This window comes from Drosophila serrata, unplaced genomic scaffold (genome assembly GCF_035046125.1).
Source record: "Drosophila serrata isolate PLE 108 unplaced genomic scaffold, ASM3504612v1 contig_241, whole genome shotgun sequence".
Lineage (NCBI taxonomy): Eukaryota > Metazoa > Arthropoda > Insecta > Diptera > Drosophilidae > Drosophila > Drosophila serrata.
Genome location: NW_028257139.1, coordinates 4396030 through 4413695, shown reverse-complemented (window position 1 = coordinate 4413695; position 17666 = coordinate 4396030). Strand labels below are relative to the sequence as shown.

The window sequence follows — 17666 nt, the reverse complement described above, 5'->3', positions numbered from 1 at the left end:
ATTGCGTTTAAATAAAAACACGCACTCGCATTCGCATTTGGATTCGCATTCGAAGCCGCCACAGACAGTGACAGAGTGGAGTGTCATAAATATATGAGGAGCTTGGAACACATATGCATAACTGATGTGACAAACACACGCGAAACTGTCATTGCCGCTGGGGAAAAGCTCGGGAAAAAAGGCTGACAGCGGCAACGATGGTAGCTGAAATTGAGGTTGAGTGTTCATTCATTCAACAAATATGACAATGGCGTTGATTTTGATATTTTCAGTGCGGCGGGCAGGCAGACAGAATCACAATGGCCCAGCGACATGGCCAAAAAAAAAGAAACTGGCTAGATATCGCGGCTTAAGGGTTGAGCTAGGCAGCCACTCGGAGAAAATATTGGAGCCTAAAAAGGATATATGTACGTCTATAAATTAAGGTTTTCTCAAAAAACAAGATATTGTGGCCTCTTTAAGGAAGCTAATATCTCTTTAAATAGTTTCAAATAATCCTTGATCCTAAGGACCTTGCATTTCTTCCTGTGCATTCGCACAGAGACACACATGACAACACGTTTTGTATATAAAATTTATGCGAAAAGTTCGTGAACAGGCGACTTTGTGTTCACTTGAGGGGGAACATGCTGCCGAAAAACTCGACACAACTCGAATGTGTAGCTCATGTGTACTTGCCTCAATTTTTATGTTCAGCAAATTAGATTGAATTGCAACGTTTCGAAAAAGATGTACATTTTCCAGGTCAGCCCGAGGGTATGCAACAGCCAGGAAGTGGAAATGAGTTCCGCTTGCTGCTGTCAAGAAAAAAATGTACATCGTCCCTCCCCGACGACTAGTTCTGTGCTCCACTAAACATGTCTGCCAAAGCAACGACAATATCCAAGCCACGCTCAATTTATTCCGAGCCCTGTTGGGGCATTAAATTCCTTATCAGAAAGCATACTTGGGCCATGTCTTAATGGCCACCGCAACCCTAACTTAAAGCCGCATCACCCATCGCCAGCTATCCGGCTCTGTCGCCACCCGTTATCGCTCTTCATTGTCACATCCCTGGGGTTGAGTGTTGGAGGAGCAGCAACACAATGGCCCACACTGAATCCAATTATGACATAAAAATTTTCGTAAATTGTAAAATGTAAATTTTCAGGTCGGGGTCTGGAAAAAGGAAGGGATTTTCACTTGTCCCAGAGATAAGCGGCCGGGACAACGAAATTATTATTTGACACACGTAAATTGTAGCAAGAGAGGGCTGCCTGCCTTTGCTGCTGCTGCTGCTGCTAATAAAATGTGTGGATGGCTGCACTTGCCGTTGACTTTTATTGCTGCGGTAATTGCCAAATGGAGCTTGAATGGGTTGCTGCTTCCCCATCCCAGCTCTTGCCTGGGAACGGTCCTAATCAACACGGACCTTAACAAGATGTGTGGTTGGTGGTTGCCAGGCGGATGGACTTGGCTGGACGTTGGACCTAAAAAGTAATTGGCTTACGGGGCGAATGGAATGTCAAACTTTGTGACAGGCAGCCAGGACATTTCCACAACACACACACACTCATACACAGTTCGAATGAAGTATACCTTCATCAAAAGTACACATACAAATAAGAGTTACAACCTAGCAGAGGAAAAAATAACAGATCCATATTCAATCATAAAAAGCTAAGGTTTGAAATTAAAAGGTCACTTGGGGGACTTAAGAGCTGTCCTGAACATATTATATATTTAAATATGAATTCAGTACAGTCCTTGAAATTCGAATCAATCACTATTTAAAATTATCAAACAAAACTAAACCACATTTTCTCTCTCTGCTCGTACAAGCCATATTTATGGGGTGAGCCTTGGGCCTCATCTATTTTCATTTGAGCCTGACTGACTGCCATTTGGCTTGCCAAGTGGAAGCTGCGCTTGTCTCCGGCTTAAACTGTACTGTGACCCAGAAACCCTTGGCCAGAATGCAGGCCCAGTTAAGCCAGGGGTCCCAGTAACTGGGTCATCAGATATATATATACTATATTTATACATGAATGTGTACATAGAGAGACAGAGAGAATGAGGGAGCGAATTCACTTTGCGCCTGGGTGACCTTGCGAAATTGCAATTGCCAAGCGAAAAGGCTGCCGAAACAAAAACATGGCCAACAACAATGGGCCAACATCAAGGCCTGATGGTGAGCATATATACATGGCAGTAACTGTACTTGGCCAAATTTATGTATGCTGCAAGGCAAGGGAGAGAAATCTAGGGGATGGCCTCCTCTAGGAGGAGGAGAGTGTCCCAGTGCCGCCAGTGCCGGGAGGATGCAGAACTAAACCAGGTCAAGCGTATTCCGCTTTGTGTACAAACGCCACTCGAGATGCATCTTATACACACACACACACACACACACACACACACACACACACACAAATATATATATATATATAGAGCGATCCGAGCGATGTCACATTGTATCTGGGAATTTATGTTGCACTGCTTCGATGGCTCCGCCGGAGATGTAAATTGGAAAATATCTCAATTTGGGGAGGGAAGAGCGATGCCCGTTTCCTATCATATTTCAGGCTCTTGAGCCATTTGAAGACCATTTGGGTCTCTCCCGAGGCACATTTCAATTTGGCCCCCAAAGGCAATCGCCTCGTAAACTGGCCCTGACAAAAACTTGATGCCTTTTTCGAAGACGAAGGACGACGAGGACGGGGCTGGGGCTGTGCCAAGCACGTGCCGGAAAAATGGCCATCTAATAATTTTCCAACAGAAAGGAGGAAACTGACGGAAAAACTGCGCAAAACGGCAGAAGAACACTTGAAATGACCAAGGGGAAAAAAAACTGAAATACGAAATATAATCAACTTGCGCTGGAGCCTTTTTTCAGGTTCTGCCAGTTTGAGTTTGAGTCTATCATTTCCCCAAGGACGGCCGATATCGGCACATTACTTTTCAGGTATTATGCGCCACTCAAAAGTTGTGTCGTTGTCGTTTAGCCAGAAATAAAAAAGGAGCAGAAGGAGGGTATGTTTAAAATGCCTTTTAATATGGCCAGAAAGGAAAGCAAGAGGGGGGGTGGCGAGGAGAAAGTTGGTAAGCTGCTTATGGCCAGCAAATTAGACATGGTGGCAATCGGCTTTCGCCGGCCGATTCATATCAAGTATACGCCGTGTGCAACATGTTGAAGAGAGCGCCAGGGCCTAATCCTCGCTAAGGTAAGGCAGCGGACACATTCTGCATTTTGGCCAAACAAAAAAAGAAGGAATAGAAATGGGTTAATAAGGACTTAGGCAAATGCTGGGGAAAGTTGTTAACAAAGTCCTGCGAATTGAATTGCTGATTTGGCATACTTTTGCCCCGAAACCAGATGTTTACCTAACTTGTAGAAGAAGTCCCAAGGATCAACTTTGGACTCGCATGATTACTTCCCTATATATCTAGGTATATATGTAGATATGGAAAACAAAGTTTTGATTTCGAGAGCAAGTAGGAAATCCAATTGCCAATTGCAGTGGCAGCGGCAGGTTGCATAAACAGCGACAACAGCCGCAACAAAAGTGGAAACCAAAACCCAAACTTTACAGTCAAGTAACCAGAAAGAGATGGTTGGAGAAAGAGGGAGAGAGACAGAGACTAAAACTGAGACTGAGACAGAGACAGAGACTCAGCCTGACATAGAGACAGCCGCAGGCGGGGTGAATTTCAATTTCAATTTCACTTCCATTGCACTTGCAAATTGAACACGCACGCAGCCAAGAAATAAACGAGAAAAACAACGAGTTGGACTTGAGACTTGAGAGAAATAAAAAATGTAAGCAAATTTGAAAGCAATTTCTATTTCCAAAACAACAAAAGCAAAAAACAAATATAAAAAAAAAACGAAATGGGAAAACAAGGGGGGAAATAGCTGGGGTAAAACGCTGCATTAAACATAATTTTGTTTCCTTTCCATTCCGTTTTCTTTGCATATTTTATGCTGGCAAAGGAGTCATGGCCCGGGACAAACCCTTTTCAATTTGACGCATGCAAGGATTTTCAGTTTGAGGATTTAAATATTCAATTTGCTGCACACACTCCGCCACCACGGCAGATGTTCCCACTTAACCATCCAATTTGCAGGGCAACTCCGGAAATCTGGAAGCCGGATGGCCGACTCAACTTTTCGCTCTTTACTTGCCACTTTTCACTCCCAGAGAGATAGAGAGAGAAGTCGGAAAAGTTGGCCAAGTTGAGTACCAGGAACGGGTGGAGGAGGCCAAGTGTCAACGCGTCTAATTGCGAATGATAACGGCAGCAGCTTTAAGTTGAAGTTGCCAACTTAACTTTTCCCTTTGTTCGCTCCCCAGGACAAAAAAAAAACCCACTAAGGGGAGCTTTTTAATTTCTTGCCTGACCCAATTCGGAAGACTTTTCATTATGCGGCAAGGACTCTGGCGAAAGTGTCGCCTTTATCACTCTCTCTCTCTCCCTCAGTGGAACAGGACTTTGTTGTGCTCTGTCTGCGGCAAGCTCTTCCTGTTTAGATAAAATGCCCAAATGCCGGAAGATTTTTAATTAGAATTTTGCTTTCTTTTACCTCTCTCTCTCTCTTGACTCTGTATTGACTTGAACAATAAAACCCAAAACTAAGGGCCCGAAGCAGCGCCAGAGGATATCCTCGAACCAAAAAGTCAAATAAAGTATAAGAAAAAGTAGAAGGAAAATATTGCTTAAGCAATTTGGCAGCTTAAATCATTTTAATAATTCAGCATAGCTTAACGGGAGCATTAGCTTTTTCCCCTTTCCCTTTAAGGTTATATTAATTTTGCTTTATCATAAGAAGCCCCCCCTTGGACCATTCCTCCCTGCATTCGGTAATATAATACACGTTTCTTAATTAATTCAATTTGCTTGCGGTCGGTTGGGTCTCTGTTTACCTCCTTAGCTTTCCACTCGAATGTTGAGCAATTGTTATTTGATATGCGGACGAGGAGTTCGTGACTTGGAGGAGTTGTCATAATTTGGCCACTGAGGGGGTAGTAGGTAGTGCCAAATGCGATTCGGGGAATCAGATTCACCACTCAGACAGGGGTTGGAAAACTCAGAGTAAAACCCCACAGCGACCCCAATTCGATCCGATATCGGTCAAATGCAATTTATAGAGCTCGCGAATGAAACTTAATTGAAATTCAACGCCGATAGATAGAATATCCGTCGAGTGGACGTGGCGAGGCATTTGCATTGACAATTTGACAAGTGCCTGGACATGGGGACGTGGCGAATACTCGGAATGCAAATGGTTCGGGCCAAATAAAGGCCGGCAATTGGCCGGCAGCAGCTGCCACCCGCTCGACCCAGCGAAAGTGAATAAAAAAAAATGGAATCGGGTGGCGATCTAGTCGGGACCAGTCTCTGGCACATGGCAATTTTCATAAATTTTCCTCGCAGCGCCGAAATTTCCGCATTTTCCCAGACACTCACTCACTCTACGGCTGATGTAATGGCCGGGGCAAACAGTTCGCATGAATAACTTTCGTAATGACCGGGGACAGCCGAGTTGTATGGTAGCAACCAGTATTCAGACCCGGGTCCAGCACCAGGACCAGGACCAGGTCCAGGAGGAGAGGAATGGATTCACAGAGCCGGCGTATGCGGCGTATACGCGATGTGCACAAAAGGCGCTTAAATTGCCTTTTTGGCTTCGCTCAATGGGTCGATTTTCGTTCGTTAACCGTTCAATGGAGGGGTTTTCTTTTTTTACGGCAAACTTTGTAAGCCCCACTCGATATATTTTCGTTTTTCCTTTTTTCTTGTTTTTCCTTTTGACTGTAAAGTGCTTCTCGATTTTTTTTGTGTTTTGTTTCTGTTATTGTTGCTCGGGGCATTTAAGCGGCTGAAAAGTTAACTCACAGTTTTGGCAGCAGTTGCAGGGCTAATAGACTCCATGGCACTCACCTAAAAAAGAGTCGAAAAAGAGAGAGAGGTGAAAAATTAATTAAAATTTGTGCGAAAAGTTTTCAGCATAATCGTATATCCCCTTATCCGCAGGTAGTTTCGATTTTCCCCTGGCATTGAACACAGCTCTGCGAGGCCGGAGGAAAATGACACAAAAAACTGGCACACCTCCCACACCTCCCACACCCACCTCCCCCCCCCAGAGATAGCCTCGTGCTCCCATTTCCAAGTTTACCATGTCGGGGTCAAACCGATGGCTTTCCGTGAGCAAACAAATTGCGATTTTCCACTGCATTTTTCCTTCTCTTCTTGCGATCCTTATCGCTGCGATTTTTCTTTAGCCATTTTCATGTTTGCCGGCGTTGATTAACGATAAGTGCGAGGCATTGACATGATTTCTGCCAGCGGTCCTAATTGGTCGTGTTAACTGCGGCTAATTACCGGGCAGGAGCTGGAGCCAGGAGTTGCATGTTATTTCGCTAAGCCGTGGCTTTTTTTCTGGGAAATTGAAGGGGTTTTAATTGAGAAAACAATACCCCAAAATGCATGAGCCATTGTCGGAGTTATAAATTTAGTTAATTGAATGACTGGCAGAGGCAAAACACAAAAAACAATATCAACAATTTACAAGTGCAGTGTAGCCGTCGGCCATTTGTCATGCATGCGCCGCCATTAATCAAAAGTTGAATAACCTCACACCTCCCTTTGAAAGTAAAGGCTTGCGATTAAATTAGTCTCAGGGCGTAATTGTTATTAAAGATGCTCGTGGCACGGACTGAAAATGAAACGAAATTACTCATCATTAGCCGCGGGTAGGTGAGCCAGGACAGGAGCTGAGTGTTGCATACGCACGGGCGTTGGCGTTCTGGCCAATGATGGATTGCCCTGGCCAAGATAATTGACCTCTAAATATACTTGGGGGCCCTGGCACTGGCACCGCAAAGTAGGCTAAAAATATGGCACAGCACGAGGCCGAGGACCAAGGACGAGGACTCTGCGTTGGCGAGGCGGCGGCTACAGTGCGGGTCCAACAACCTCGATTCGCGAATGCCATTGACACTGGGCCAGAAAGGAGGCTGGAGCCGAGCCACCGCCTCCTGCTGGGCCAAAAACAAAAATATTAAGAGAGAGAGAGAGGCAGAGAGGGAGACAGGGACTCAAAGTCACTGAACGAACGAGTCCGGCTCACGCACTTTTCACAGGATGTCCCTGGGGGCACTCCAGCAGTCAGGCGGATAGCCAGAAGAAAGGTGAAGGCAGTGGAAATACTCTTGACAGAGTTTAATTTATATGACTTATCTTAATGTTATATTATTTTTATACTACATAATCAAAGATTCGATAAATAAATCTAATATCCTTTAAAGGATTTAGAACTTAAGCTCTCATTAATGATTATTACTCTCAATTATCCTGTCATTTTGTTGTAAAATTAGGCAAACAATTTAGAATACCTTTTGGAAATTCTTTCCCAGGTATCTTCCTAGTCTTCACACTGTGTCCTTTTTGGTTTTTCCCTTTCTCTGGCTCTCTGCTGTGCCACCCGCCAGGCAGCTCCTGCCCCATTTGGCTGCCACGCTGCTTGCTGGCATTTTTATGGCTCAAAGGCAGACGAAGGCGACAAGGTGCGTTGGCGTTGGCGTCTAGGACTCGGATTCGGTTACGTCTGCCACTACGAGCTCCTTTTTTCGGGGACCCTGCGTGCACGAGGCTCATTTGGAAAGGATCCCTGTAACGCTGGGCTGGCTGCGTTGCCCGGGTAACTTTTATTGTGTCATTGGCACGCATTGAGGGCAAAAAGTTAAATCTTAAATCATAAAAGCCTCCCGTGAAAGGATTATGCTGTTTATTGTTTTCGTTGGGGCTTAAAATTCTAGCGGCTTTAGTTTTCCCTTTCTTTTTTTAGAGACATCAAACATTTCATGGCTGTGGCTGCGTAATTCCCTTATCTGGGCCGCCGCTAATTGCTGTTAGCGATAAAGGCGAAGGTCCTTTTGCCGGGCTAAAACCTATCACCATCACCCACTGCCCTGTGGGTGCAGGGGGCGTTGGCCAAGTTGAATAAACTCAATGAGTTTTCCAACAGAATCACGCATTATTTGTGTCTGAGTGTTTGTGTTTTTCCTTTCGGGGTTTTTTGTTGCTGCGCTGTTTTTCTTTTTTTGTCAAATATGTCTAGACATTGAAGGTCATTTGCAGCTAACGGTTGGGGGGTTTACAAAAAAGTGACTCAAAGAGCACGTATCAGCTTTGACCTCTATAAGGAAATTCCTCGAGTTCTCCGATTCCGAATTCGATTTGCCTTGCAAATTACCATTTTCTGTGTCATTCGATTTGTGATTTGTTTCTGTGTCATTTCACTTGCTCACTGTACATATTATTTAGTCTGTGTTTTATATAGTATTACTAACCATTCGTTTGTTGTTGTTGTTTCTTTCGGTTAGAATCAAGTGAACTCGGGGCAACGTCTGCTGCAAAAACGTGACTAACAAGCGGCTCTCGCCGTAGCTCGTAAATAATCTTGAACTGCGTTATACCCCCTTTTTTTATTTTGTTGTTGAAATTTTGTATTTTAATTGCAGCTTTTGCCTAAGCGAGTCAATGAAACTTTGCCAGCAGATTAAACACACTTTAGAGAGACAGAGAGGGGGGTCGAAAGAGAGGGAGTATATGCTCAGGGAAGGAGATAGCGCTTAAATCTCAATTCGTAGCGAGTCGCTTTAGCTCTTGTTTTATTTTTGCGCCGCTGTTTGTTTTGTTTCAATTTCAATTTCTTGGAGCGTCAAGTGCATTGACTCTTCGACAGCGGCAGGAACGAGCTTTCGCTCAACGATTGTTTATAATTTAATTAAACTAAATTTAATTTGCATGCTAATGCACTTAATTATAGTGTAAACTGCACAAGCCGAGGTCATTGACCGACACCGTCGTCGTCGATGCAAACTTGTTGCGGCAAATAATGAGTGCTAATAAGCGGCCCTGAATCATGGATCTGGGAAGCTTATCAATGCACGCGTTTTCAGACCCCCTCCCACCCAGTCAGTTAGTTTCACACTCGACTGGCCAAAAACGACGACCTTGATGACAACGAACTCGCAGCCATCAGTTTCCAACCCCCAAACCCCCAACATTTCCTGGCTCTGTCATGTGAGACATTGTCTAGTTTACGGTCATTCCGATAAGACGAAGCTCCCTCAAACAATTTGCATCGTAAAGTGAAGAGCAAACAGAACTATTCCTACTATTGTTTACCCCAATTGTTTCCAAAGCTGCCAAGAAGTCTGCCAAGGGTCGCCTTCATATAATCAGGTTTGCGATAAGTCTCTCTCTCCGTTTGATTGGTTCTGCTTTCGCAGATATATACTCTATACTCTATACACTCTATATATATTTGTGTGATGAATGCGGGATTTGCCGGCTTACTTTCCACTTTTTTTTCTATTTGTGTTATTTTTGTTCCCTGTGCAGTATCTAAGCACAAAGGCAGCCGGTGCAAAAACGCAGTTTTCCCTCAACTGAAGGTCAACATCAGATAAGAGCGCAGTAAACTCCACTCCATTCGGCTTTATCGTTTCCAATCAGAATGTACGTATTTTGGCGGTTCAATGTCCGATTAGAGAACTTGAATTTCTTGGCCAAAAACGCACTCAAGTTCAGGCAGATATAGAAACAGATATAGATAGAGCTTTGAAGATAGCAAAGGGAACGATAACAAGTTCAAGAATATTTATTTCTGATTTATAAGGTGTATTATAAATATCTCTAGGAATGAACTTGTTGCGTTCTTAATGTTAATTTAAATAGGTAAAGAAGATAGCTTTTAACAGTAATATCAATAAAATAAAATCAAAATTTTCTATCTTTCTTGATTCAATTTTAATCGTGGCTAAAGGCAAGCCCCTAAAACATTGCTTTCTTTCAAAAACTTTAGTGTTTTTCTTGCAGTGTTCTAGACAAACTAGGATTACTGGGTAGCTAGAACATATTATTAAAATGAATCGATGCGGGGAAAGCAAATAAAACGGACTCATTTCCCAGCTACCGGCAATTGACAAGCTCTGTAAAATATTACATTGCCCTGTATCATGCCATTAATATTGAATAGCACACACGGGCAATCCTACGAAGGCAACGAAAATAGGAAAAAAAAGGGAAAATGAAAACCGAAACAGGAGAAACCTAAATAAAAAATCCTCTTTGCAAGCATGTCAGTTAATAACAGCGTACAAATTGTGGCAGATGACAACAACACGGCGGGAAAGCGGACTGGCGGGAAAGCGAGCTGGCTAGGTTGAAATGATTGCTGCAATGGGGAATACTAGTACGAATACGAATATAAATGCATGGAGGCGACTCGGCACTGTGGCACCTGGCTCCTATTACATGCGCACTGCATTATTACAAAAGGCTCCACAAAAACACAAAAAAAAAAAGCACAGAAATTGCAAATAAAAGGTAATATTAAAAGCGGCAATTTTCCGCGGAGCGGCAACACAGCCGCAGTAACAATTGCTCCGGGGCACCTAACCCACCAGCAAACAACAACAGTAACAACAACAGCGAGTGGAAAATGTGTGGAAATGGTGGAAAAGTTGCCTTCGTTTTGCGTGCCATATGCGAGTTGGAAAGGATTTCCGGTTTTTGTGCCGTGGCCTTTTGTAAATTGTTTTGTTATGAAAATGCAGCGAGCGTTGAGCGTTGAGCGACGATCTCGGCTAATGGCCGGCTCAATATATTATTTAATATGCATCGGTAATGGTCATGTTTTATTTAAGCTCCCCTTTTTAGGGAATATACCCTTCCGTCGTAGGTTCCCGTGAAAATTGATGCCTTGACGTTCGTCGTCCTGACAATGCAATAAGTCAAGGCGAAGACTTAGGTCAGCAATAGTTTCATTCAAGCTTTCCTTTCATTTCGCCTTGGCGAATATCCTTAGATCAGGATTGCTTCTTCGTTATTGAATTGAAATTCGAATTCATATTTGAAGGAATTTTAATAATCTGGCCAGGGCAGAGGGCAAACATGAAGAAGGTCCTGCCAGACATGCAAACGAAAAGCCGGGCGGGCTACCAAAAGAATCCATTCAACTCGAGCATATGGGTTTTATGGAAACGGTTGGGGCACCAGGAAGACTCAAACAGGATAGCAGGATACCAGGGGGCTGGAGACGAAAGGAAGTACCAAATGGGGCTGCATCTTGAGTATTTGTACACAGGTTCGAACCCCTTGGCTCAACTCAGTTTTTGGGTTCGCTTTCTGGCTGCCTTTAACCTCAAGTGCAACTCGGTGGCTCCACTGCCATTGCCACTGCCACAGCCACAGCCAAAGCCAAAGCCAAAGCCAGTGCCACTCCTGTCCCTCTCTCTTACTCTCTTGAACAGTTCTGGCCATGGCTCCTGCTTCTGGACGTTTTAGCCATGGCTTTGTTTTCGGGTTCGCTTTTGCTTGCCGCCTTTTTGCAACGTTTACGTTTTGTGCTCTTGCCCTAGCAAAGTTAATGCCAGTTGTTGTTGTTGTTGCACTGTATGCTATATACACATACATATATTTATACATATATATTTATATATATGGTATTATGGGTAGGGTAAAGGGCTATGTGTCTGTGGTGGTGTTGGTGGTGGCTTGTCGTAGGCCGAACGATGTTGCTGTTGCTTATCCTGTATGTCATTGAACCCAGCAGTTAAGAATCGGCAGGGAACTCTCCACATGTACCTGGGATTGCATGTCAACCTAGGTAACAAAACGACAACAACAGCAAAAATAGGTAAAACAGGGGAAGTATGCCCAGGTACACAGAGAGAAAAGGTACAGGCTTTAATAAGGGAAAGTGTTAAAGATATTTTGGCTAGACTTTTCCCACTTCCTAAGCAAAGTTATTGCACATTTTCTGTAAATTGAAATATTTCTGAAATCCTTTTCTCTCTGTGCTGGCACCGAAAGCAGCCGAAGGGCTGGTTAGAAAAGTTTCCTGCCCTTTTTTGCCTTTCCCCCTCACCAAACTCCTCGCACTTGACTTTATGCGAGGTGCAAGGAGCCAGGAGTGGGTTGTGCGGCAGGGCAGGGGAAGGACATGCCTTTGACAAGTTTTTCGCTTAATTTCCACAGCTACAACAACAGGCAGGAGCAGCAGGAGCAGAGGTATGAGGAGCAGGAGCAAAACCAGGACTAGGACCAGGAGCAGGAGCAGGAGCAGCAGCAGGAGCAGGAGCATAAGCTTAAGCATAAATGCCAAAGTGGGTAAAAGTAACCCAGCAGGAGAAATGTAAACAAAGTGCAGTTCCTAGTTGTTGCACATTCACCTCGATATTGTTTGCACCCGGCACCATGGCAACCCTTCTGCAGACGCACACCAATATATATAGGCATTACGCAAAAGCTGGAGAGAGTTGAAAGGGTTCAATCATAAACTCTTAGCTAGCACTTTTGGGGTTTTATTTAATTAATTGTACTTTGATTTCTCAAGGATTCGGTATCCTTTTTCGATACAAGTATATATTTCTTTTGCAAAGAGGAGAGACAGCTGGCGGAGGCTAATGGGGCATCTCCATGAGGTTGAATCCAATCCAAGACTAGGAGAGGCTTCAAAGAGTGCTGGCAACTTTGTAGCCATAACCGGCGGCTAATTCGTGCTTTAAAGCACACATCACGATGGAATTCGGCAAAAAAGGGGGCCTCATAATTTTAGAGCCGGTGCCCGGTGTTTGGTGCTTGGTTCTCGGTGGATGTGGCGGATAAAAGCAGCATCTATTCAGCACTTGCCCCCGAGGGTCTCTCCACCGTTGCAGTATCTATGAGGTTGCTCGTGCTGCTGCTGCAACTGCAACTGCAGCTCGTTCCCATTCTCATTCCCATTCCCCCATTTGCCGACATGTAAAATGATGCGTAAACAATATTCTGACGCATCATTAAAAACGCCCGAACGAGGCGCATCCAGCGCAGGCTGAGGAGGAGGGTAAGGAGCAGGAGGCACTGGCTCGGTCTGAATCTGAATCAGCGTCCAGTTGGGAATCAGTTTCCAGCCCTCTGTGTGAGTATAATGATCATGTTTTTTGCACACGGCAAACATGATGATGATGACGCATGTGGTCAAGGAACTGCCCTGCCTCAACAATAACAATTTCTATGCTGCTTGGATCCCGAAGATCAGCGGATATATATACACATGGTCGGGCTTTTCGGGGAGGAGGTGGACAAGGCACTGGACAAGGAGGAGTAGGAGATGGAGCTGAAAGGAGAACGGGATCGCCATGTCCACCTTCACGCGCTGCAATCGAGTTCAATTGCCTCGGCGAGTAAGCAAGCGTTCTGCCCTTTCTCCATCTCCATCTTCATCTGTGTCCCCATCTTCTCCAGAACCCCAGAGCCCCAGAGCCTCCTCCTTGGTCTCTCGGTCTCTCTCTCTCTCTGTGGGGAATACAGGAACATGGCTGAATGTATCGCTTAATCGCTGGTTCGTTCCTCCGGCTGTGGGCTGTGTTGTTGTGTTGTGTTGTGTCTTGCTGAGCAGGAGGAGGAGCATGGGGACCTGGAGGAGCAGAGCCGGTGGTGCAGCGTGCTCACTGCTTATTTATGCTGATCTCTGTAATGAGATATAATGCCGGCCGGCCGGTCAAAAAAGCAACAGCAACAGCAACAGCAAAAGCAATGGCAACGGCAACAATAGCAATGGAAAAACAACAAGCTGGCCAAGATTAAGAGTCAGTAACTCCTAGGAGGCACTAGTAGGGACAGCCGCCACCTGACCAAGGGACAGCGAACCCAAAAACCTGGCCAAGAGGGAAAGGCTTCACCGGGTTCACCAGGGGAGATTATCTCCTTTTTAAGTGAGTTTCAAGTCCAGGTGTCTAGTTAAAAAGGAGTAAGAGATTGCATTTGCGAAGTATTTCTGATAGGAACATAGAAGAGGTCCTTGATTTATAATATTCAAGTAAATAAAAAGTACTTTTTATAATGCAAAAACTTCATATTATAAACTGAGACCTTTGATACATATAAACTGCATCGAATCTGGAGGGTAAACCCCATGGAATACTCATTTATAGTATAGTTTTTATGGCACTGACAGCCTGGGCACTTCCATTGTGTGCAATCGGCGACGGACAAACATCATTATCAGCATTTGGGACACACAGTCGCATCGTCGTCATCATTACCAGCATCATTATCGAGCTGCATTCGTGATTGTTGTCGCATCAGCCAGGGGAAAATGTAGGAAAAGATCCACAGCCAAAGCTACAGCCAGAATCGGAATCAGAAACAGAGGAACCCAGTTGATAAGTCGTGCTCCTCCGATGCAATGGCGACAGAAGCGTAGCAGCCTCTGGAGCTCTCCGGCACAAAAGATCTCGCTTGCCAAAGCCACTCACGTATGCCGGTCGAAACAACATCTCGCCGAGAATCCCCACCATATATATATATATATAAAGAGAGATATATACATGGTGGAACTGACCTGGACAAGAATCGCAAAAGAAGACGATGAAGTGACGAAGCGGATCCTCAACACGCTGACAGAATCAGCAAACAACAAATATTATGCATACAGCTGATTCAGATTGGAACGAATCTGGGCTGCTATGATGGCACAAGATGGCATAAGGATGGACTGGAGTGGGCGGGGGACGTGCTCTGTCGAACTGAAGTGAACTCCATGCGTGGATATTAATGACCGGCCTCGACCCCGGACAAGAACAACAACAGCAACAGCAACGGCAACGAACGTGCCCAAGTAATAAAGAAATCTTTGCAATGTTGCGCGGGGGCGGATGGTTGACTTGCTTCGCTGGATTGTTCGATGGTTGGATGCCGGCTGCTTCTTCTTGGAAAGCCAAGCAAAAAATACAAATATATATATACAAATATATATAGAAAAAAAGGAAAGAAAGCAAAGAACTTTTGTGGGGTGGATGGAGGCAGCCCAGGCAATTGGCAAGCGCGTCGAAGAGGCGCATAAATTACGGAAACACAACAACCACGTTCACATCGGGAACAGAGATGGGTACTGGGGACTCTTCAGTGGCGGTTTCCGGGAGGGTAACACCTAGCTCTAGGAACAATGTATTAACTATGGTAATCATAATATTTAACACATTAATTATCACGATTTTTAGAGCGAAACCAGACACACAATGAACGATGATCGATTGGCTTTTTAGCTAATTTGAGTAAGTTCTAGATTGCATGTCAAGTTAATGACCGTTCAGAACATTAAATATATATATTTTTAATATTTAATTGTGAGTTTGTAAGCCCCCCTTTTCAAAAGCTTGACATAAATAAGCCACTGACTTTGAAGACTGATTTAAAGGAGTGAGATTCTCTTGTGGCAGGAAATGCTGCTGCTGCTGCTGCTGCCTCGTTGACATTGCCCTCTCTGGGCTCTTGTTTTGTTTTGTTTTTTCCCCGCTTTTCTTTTCTTTTTTTATTTTTCGTACCGCGGAAACACACCCATCATCAGCTGATGCAGAAAACTTGCTTAATTTTTTAATTGCCTCAGCGGTGTTCTGTTTCCCTACTCCGCTTTGTTTTTGTCTGGCAATTAAAAATGCGTAACGCGGCTGCATCTGAGGTGGAGTGCCTTTGTTCCTCTGTTATTTTGCGAGCTAAGCTAATGAGCTGATTGCCAGTGAAACATTTGTGCAAAAAAACGATTAATAAATAAGGCAAAAGACTTAACGCTCCTTGCTTCCTGTCTCAGAAATCACTTAATTTATGACTTACGGTTAACCATATTTCATACTCAATGCAGAAGGGAAACTCACCTGAAATAAAAAGAAAAACAAAACAATTAGTATAGAAAATACTTTACAAAAAGATCAAGTTTTTGTTCATTGAGGACAAACCCTTAGTCATAAGTGTCCCCCTTATGCATATATGCATATATGTATAACTTTTTGTTTATCTTATGAAAGTTTCTTTCCATCTCATTTTCCATGTTTGTGAGGACAAACAAGTAGAGGAAAAAGCTGAATGCAACAGCAACAAAATACTGTTCGAGATGCATCTAAATTAAAGCAACAACAAACACAATGACAAGAGCCTTAACTAAAGGCAGCAAACAACTGAAATAAGCAGCTCTGGACAATTGAAGGCAGGACAGAGAATTGTCCAGGCCAAAACCAGATGATAATAATGACGATGGCAAGGCGAGACTCTCGAGGGGATCAGGAGCAGGAGCAGAAGCTGAAGATGGAGCCTAGCCCAACATTGTTTTTCTTCTCCTCACGGCTGGAGCTGGCTGTTGTTTTTCGGCTTTATATCTGCGCCTCAGAATCATGTCGCGGAGCCAGTGAGCAACATGTTTGTGCAACTTGCGAGTGCTGCGGCACTCGGCACAGCAGCAGCAGCAGCAGCAGCAGCAGCAACATCGAGCGATTGCCAAGCCTCAGATGTTGATGTTGCTGTTGTTGTCCGTGTGCCATATACATGGTCTTTGGCCAATGCACAGGGGGAAAATTATATAGTAAAATTGTAACAAAATATATATTAAGTATAGTAAAGAAATCTTTTACTTCGTGCCAGGTTTGTATGATTTTCCTCCCCTCAAAGGCTTTGATTTTCCATATATCTTATATAAAAAGAAGCTCCTATTTTGTCTCCGTGTTCACAGTCATGTTGCTGCTGCAGATAAGTTGCTGCTGCTGCTGCTGCTGCCACTTGCCATTGAAGTTGCTCATCAACTTTAGTTTACCAACACACATGCGAATGCGAAAGTCGCAGCTTGTTGCATTTAGTCATCGCAGCTCCCTCCTATATGTATATCCCTCCGATATCTCCGATCCCCTCCCATGCCCCTGCATTCGTTACGTTCCACTTCAACACCCGTCGACCCGGCACACTGCCTTTCCCACAGCAAAAAAAAAAAAACGTAGAGTGCAACAGAGTTCGTTCCACTCGATTTTCGCCCCGCCACCTTCCGCCGCCGATTGCCGCATTTTCCCCGCTGGCTTTTGTTTTGATTTCGTGCAGTTTGTTTTGCTTTTCATATTTCTTCTGGATTTTGTATTTTGCTCATCGTTCGCTAGCTCTCTCTGTCTCTCCCTGCTCCGGATAATGGCAGCCGGGCGAGAAGTGGAGTTGTGGAAACTGGAACTGGATATGCACTCGTGACGTCACAGCGAGGGCATTCACTTTTCAGCAGCAACAACAGCAACAGCAGCAGCAGCAGCAGCAGGAGCAACAGCAACATGTTGCCGACAACAATCTGCGGCTGCCACATTTGTCTTTCACCGCTCGCCGCCATTGTCCACTTTATGAGCCACGAAATTCAAATTTACACATCGATAGCGAGGCGAAGCTCGGGAGCTGCACTCATTGTCACGATAAATCAATTGGCCTCTGTGGCCCCATTGCAGCAGCAACGTTGCAGCCACAGCAGCAGCAGCAGCAGCAACATCGGCAACATTGGCTTGCCTGCGGATTGGAGGTTGCTCTGAGCCCCTTGTCGGCATCTCGTTCACAGTAGCAACATGCAGCTGACACTTACGTATGTTAATGTTGACAAAAGAGTCAAGACAAGAGCAGCGGTGGCAGCAACAATGGCCCCATCAATTCGTGCGGGGGAAAGTGGCCAAGAAATCGAGTCCAAGTCAAGTTTTAGATACTCGAGTTGCAATGCAAGACCAATGCTAGCCAGAAAAAGTGTCCTTTAGTAAGTGGAATCAAGTCAGGAAAGCCTTAAAATGATAGTTATAATATATATTTCCTTTCTAGAAATGAACTCATAAACTATATGGTTTTGTCTC

General features: G+C 44.4%; 1 protein-coding gene across 4 annotated transcripts in view; it reads right to left on the bottom strand.

Annotated features, from left to right (window-relative positions):
* The window catches only part of Glut4EF (Glucose transporter 4 enhancer factor), a 128308-nt gene that overhangs the window by 13998 nt on the left and 96644 nt on the right, over positions 1 to 17666 (bottom strand). For 2 of the 4 annotated variants that reach the window (XM_086832020.1, XM_086832021.1), the window contains exon 5: positions 5875 to 5919. The exons of the other annotated variants lie outside the window; for them this stretch is intronic. In XM_086832020.1, coding sequence (XP_086688146.1) covers positions 5875 to 5919 — 45 coding nt within the window. The remainder of the gene's footprint in view (positions 1 to 5874; positions 5920 to 17666) is intronic. 4 annotated transcript variants of the gene reach the window in all.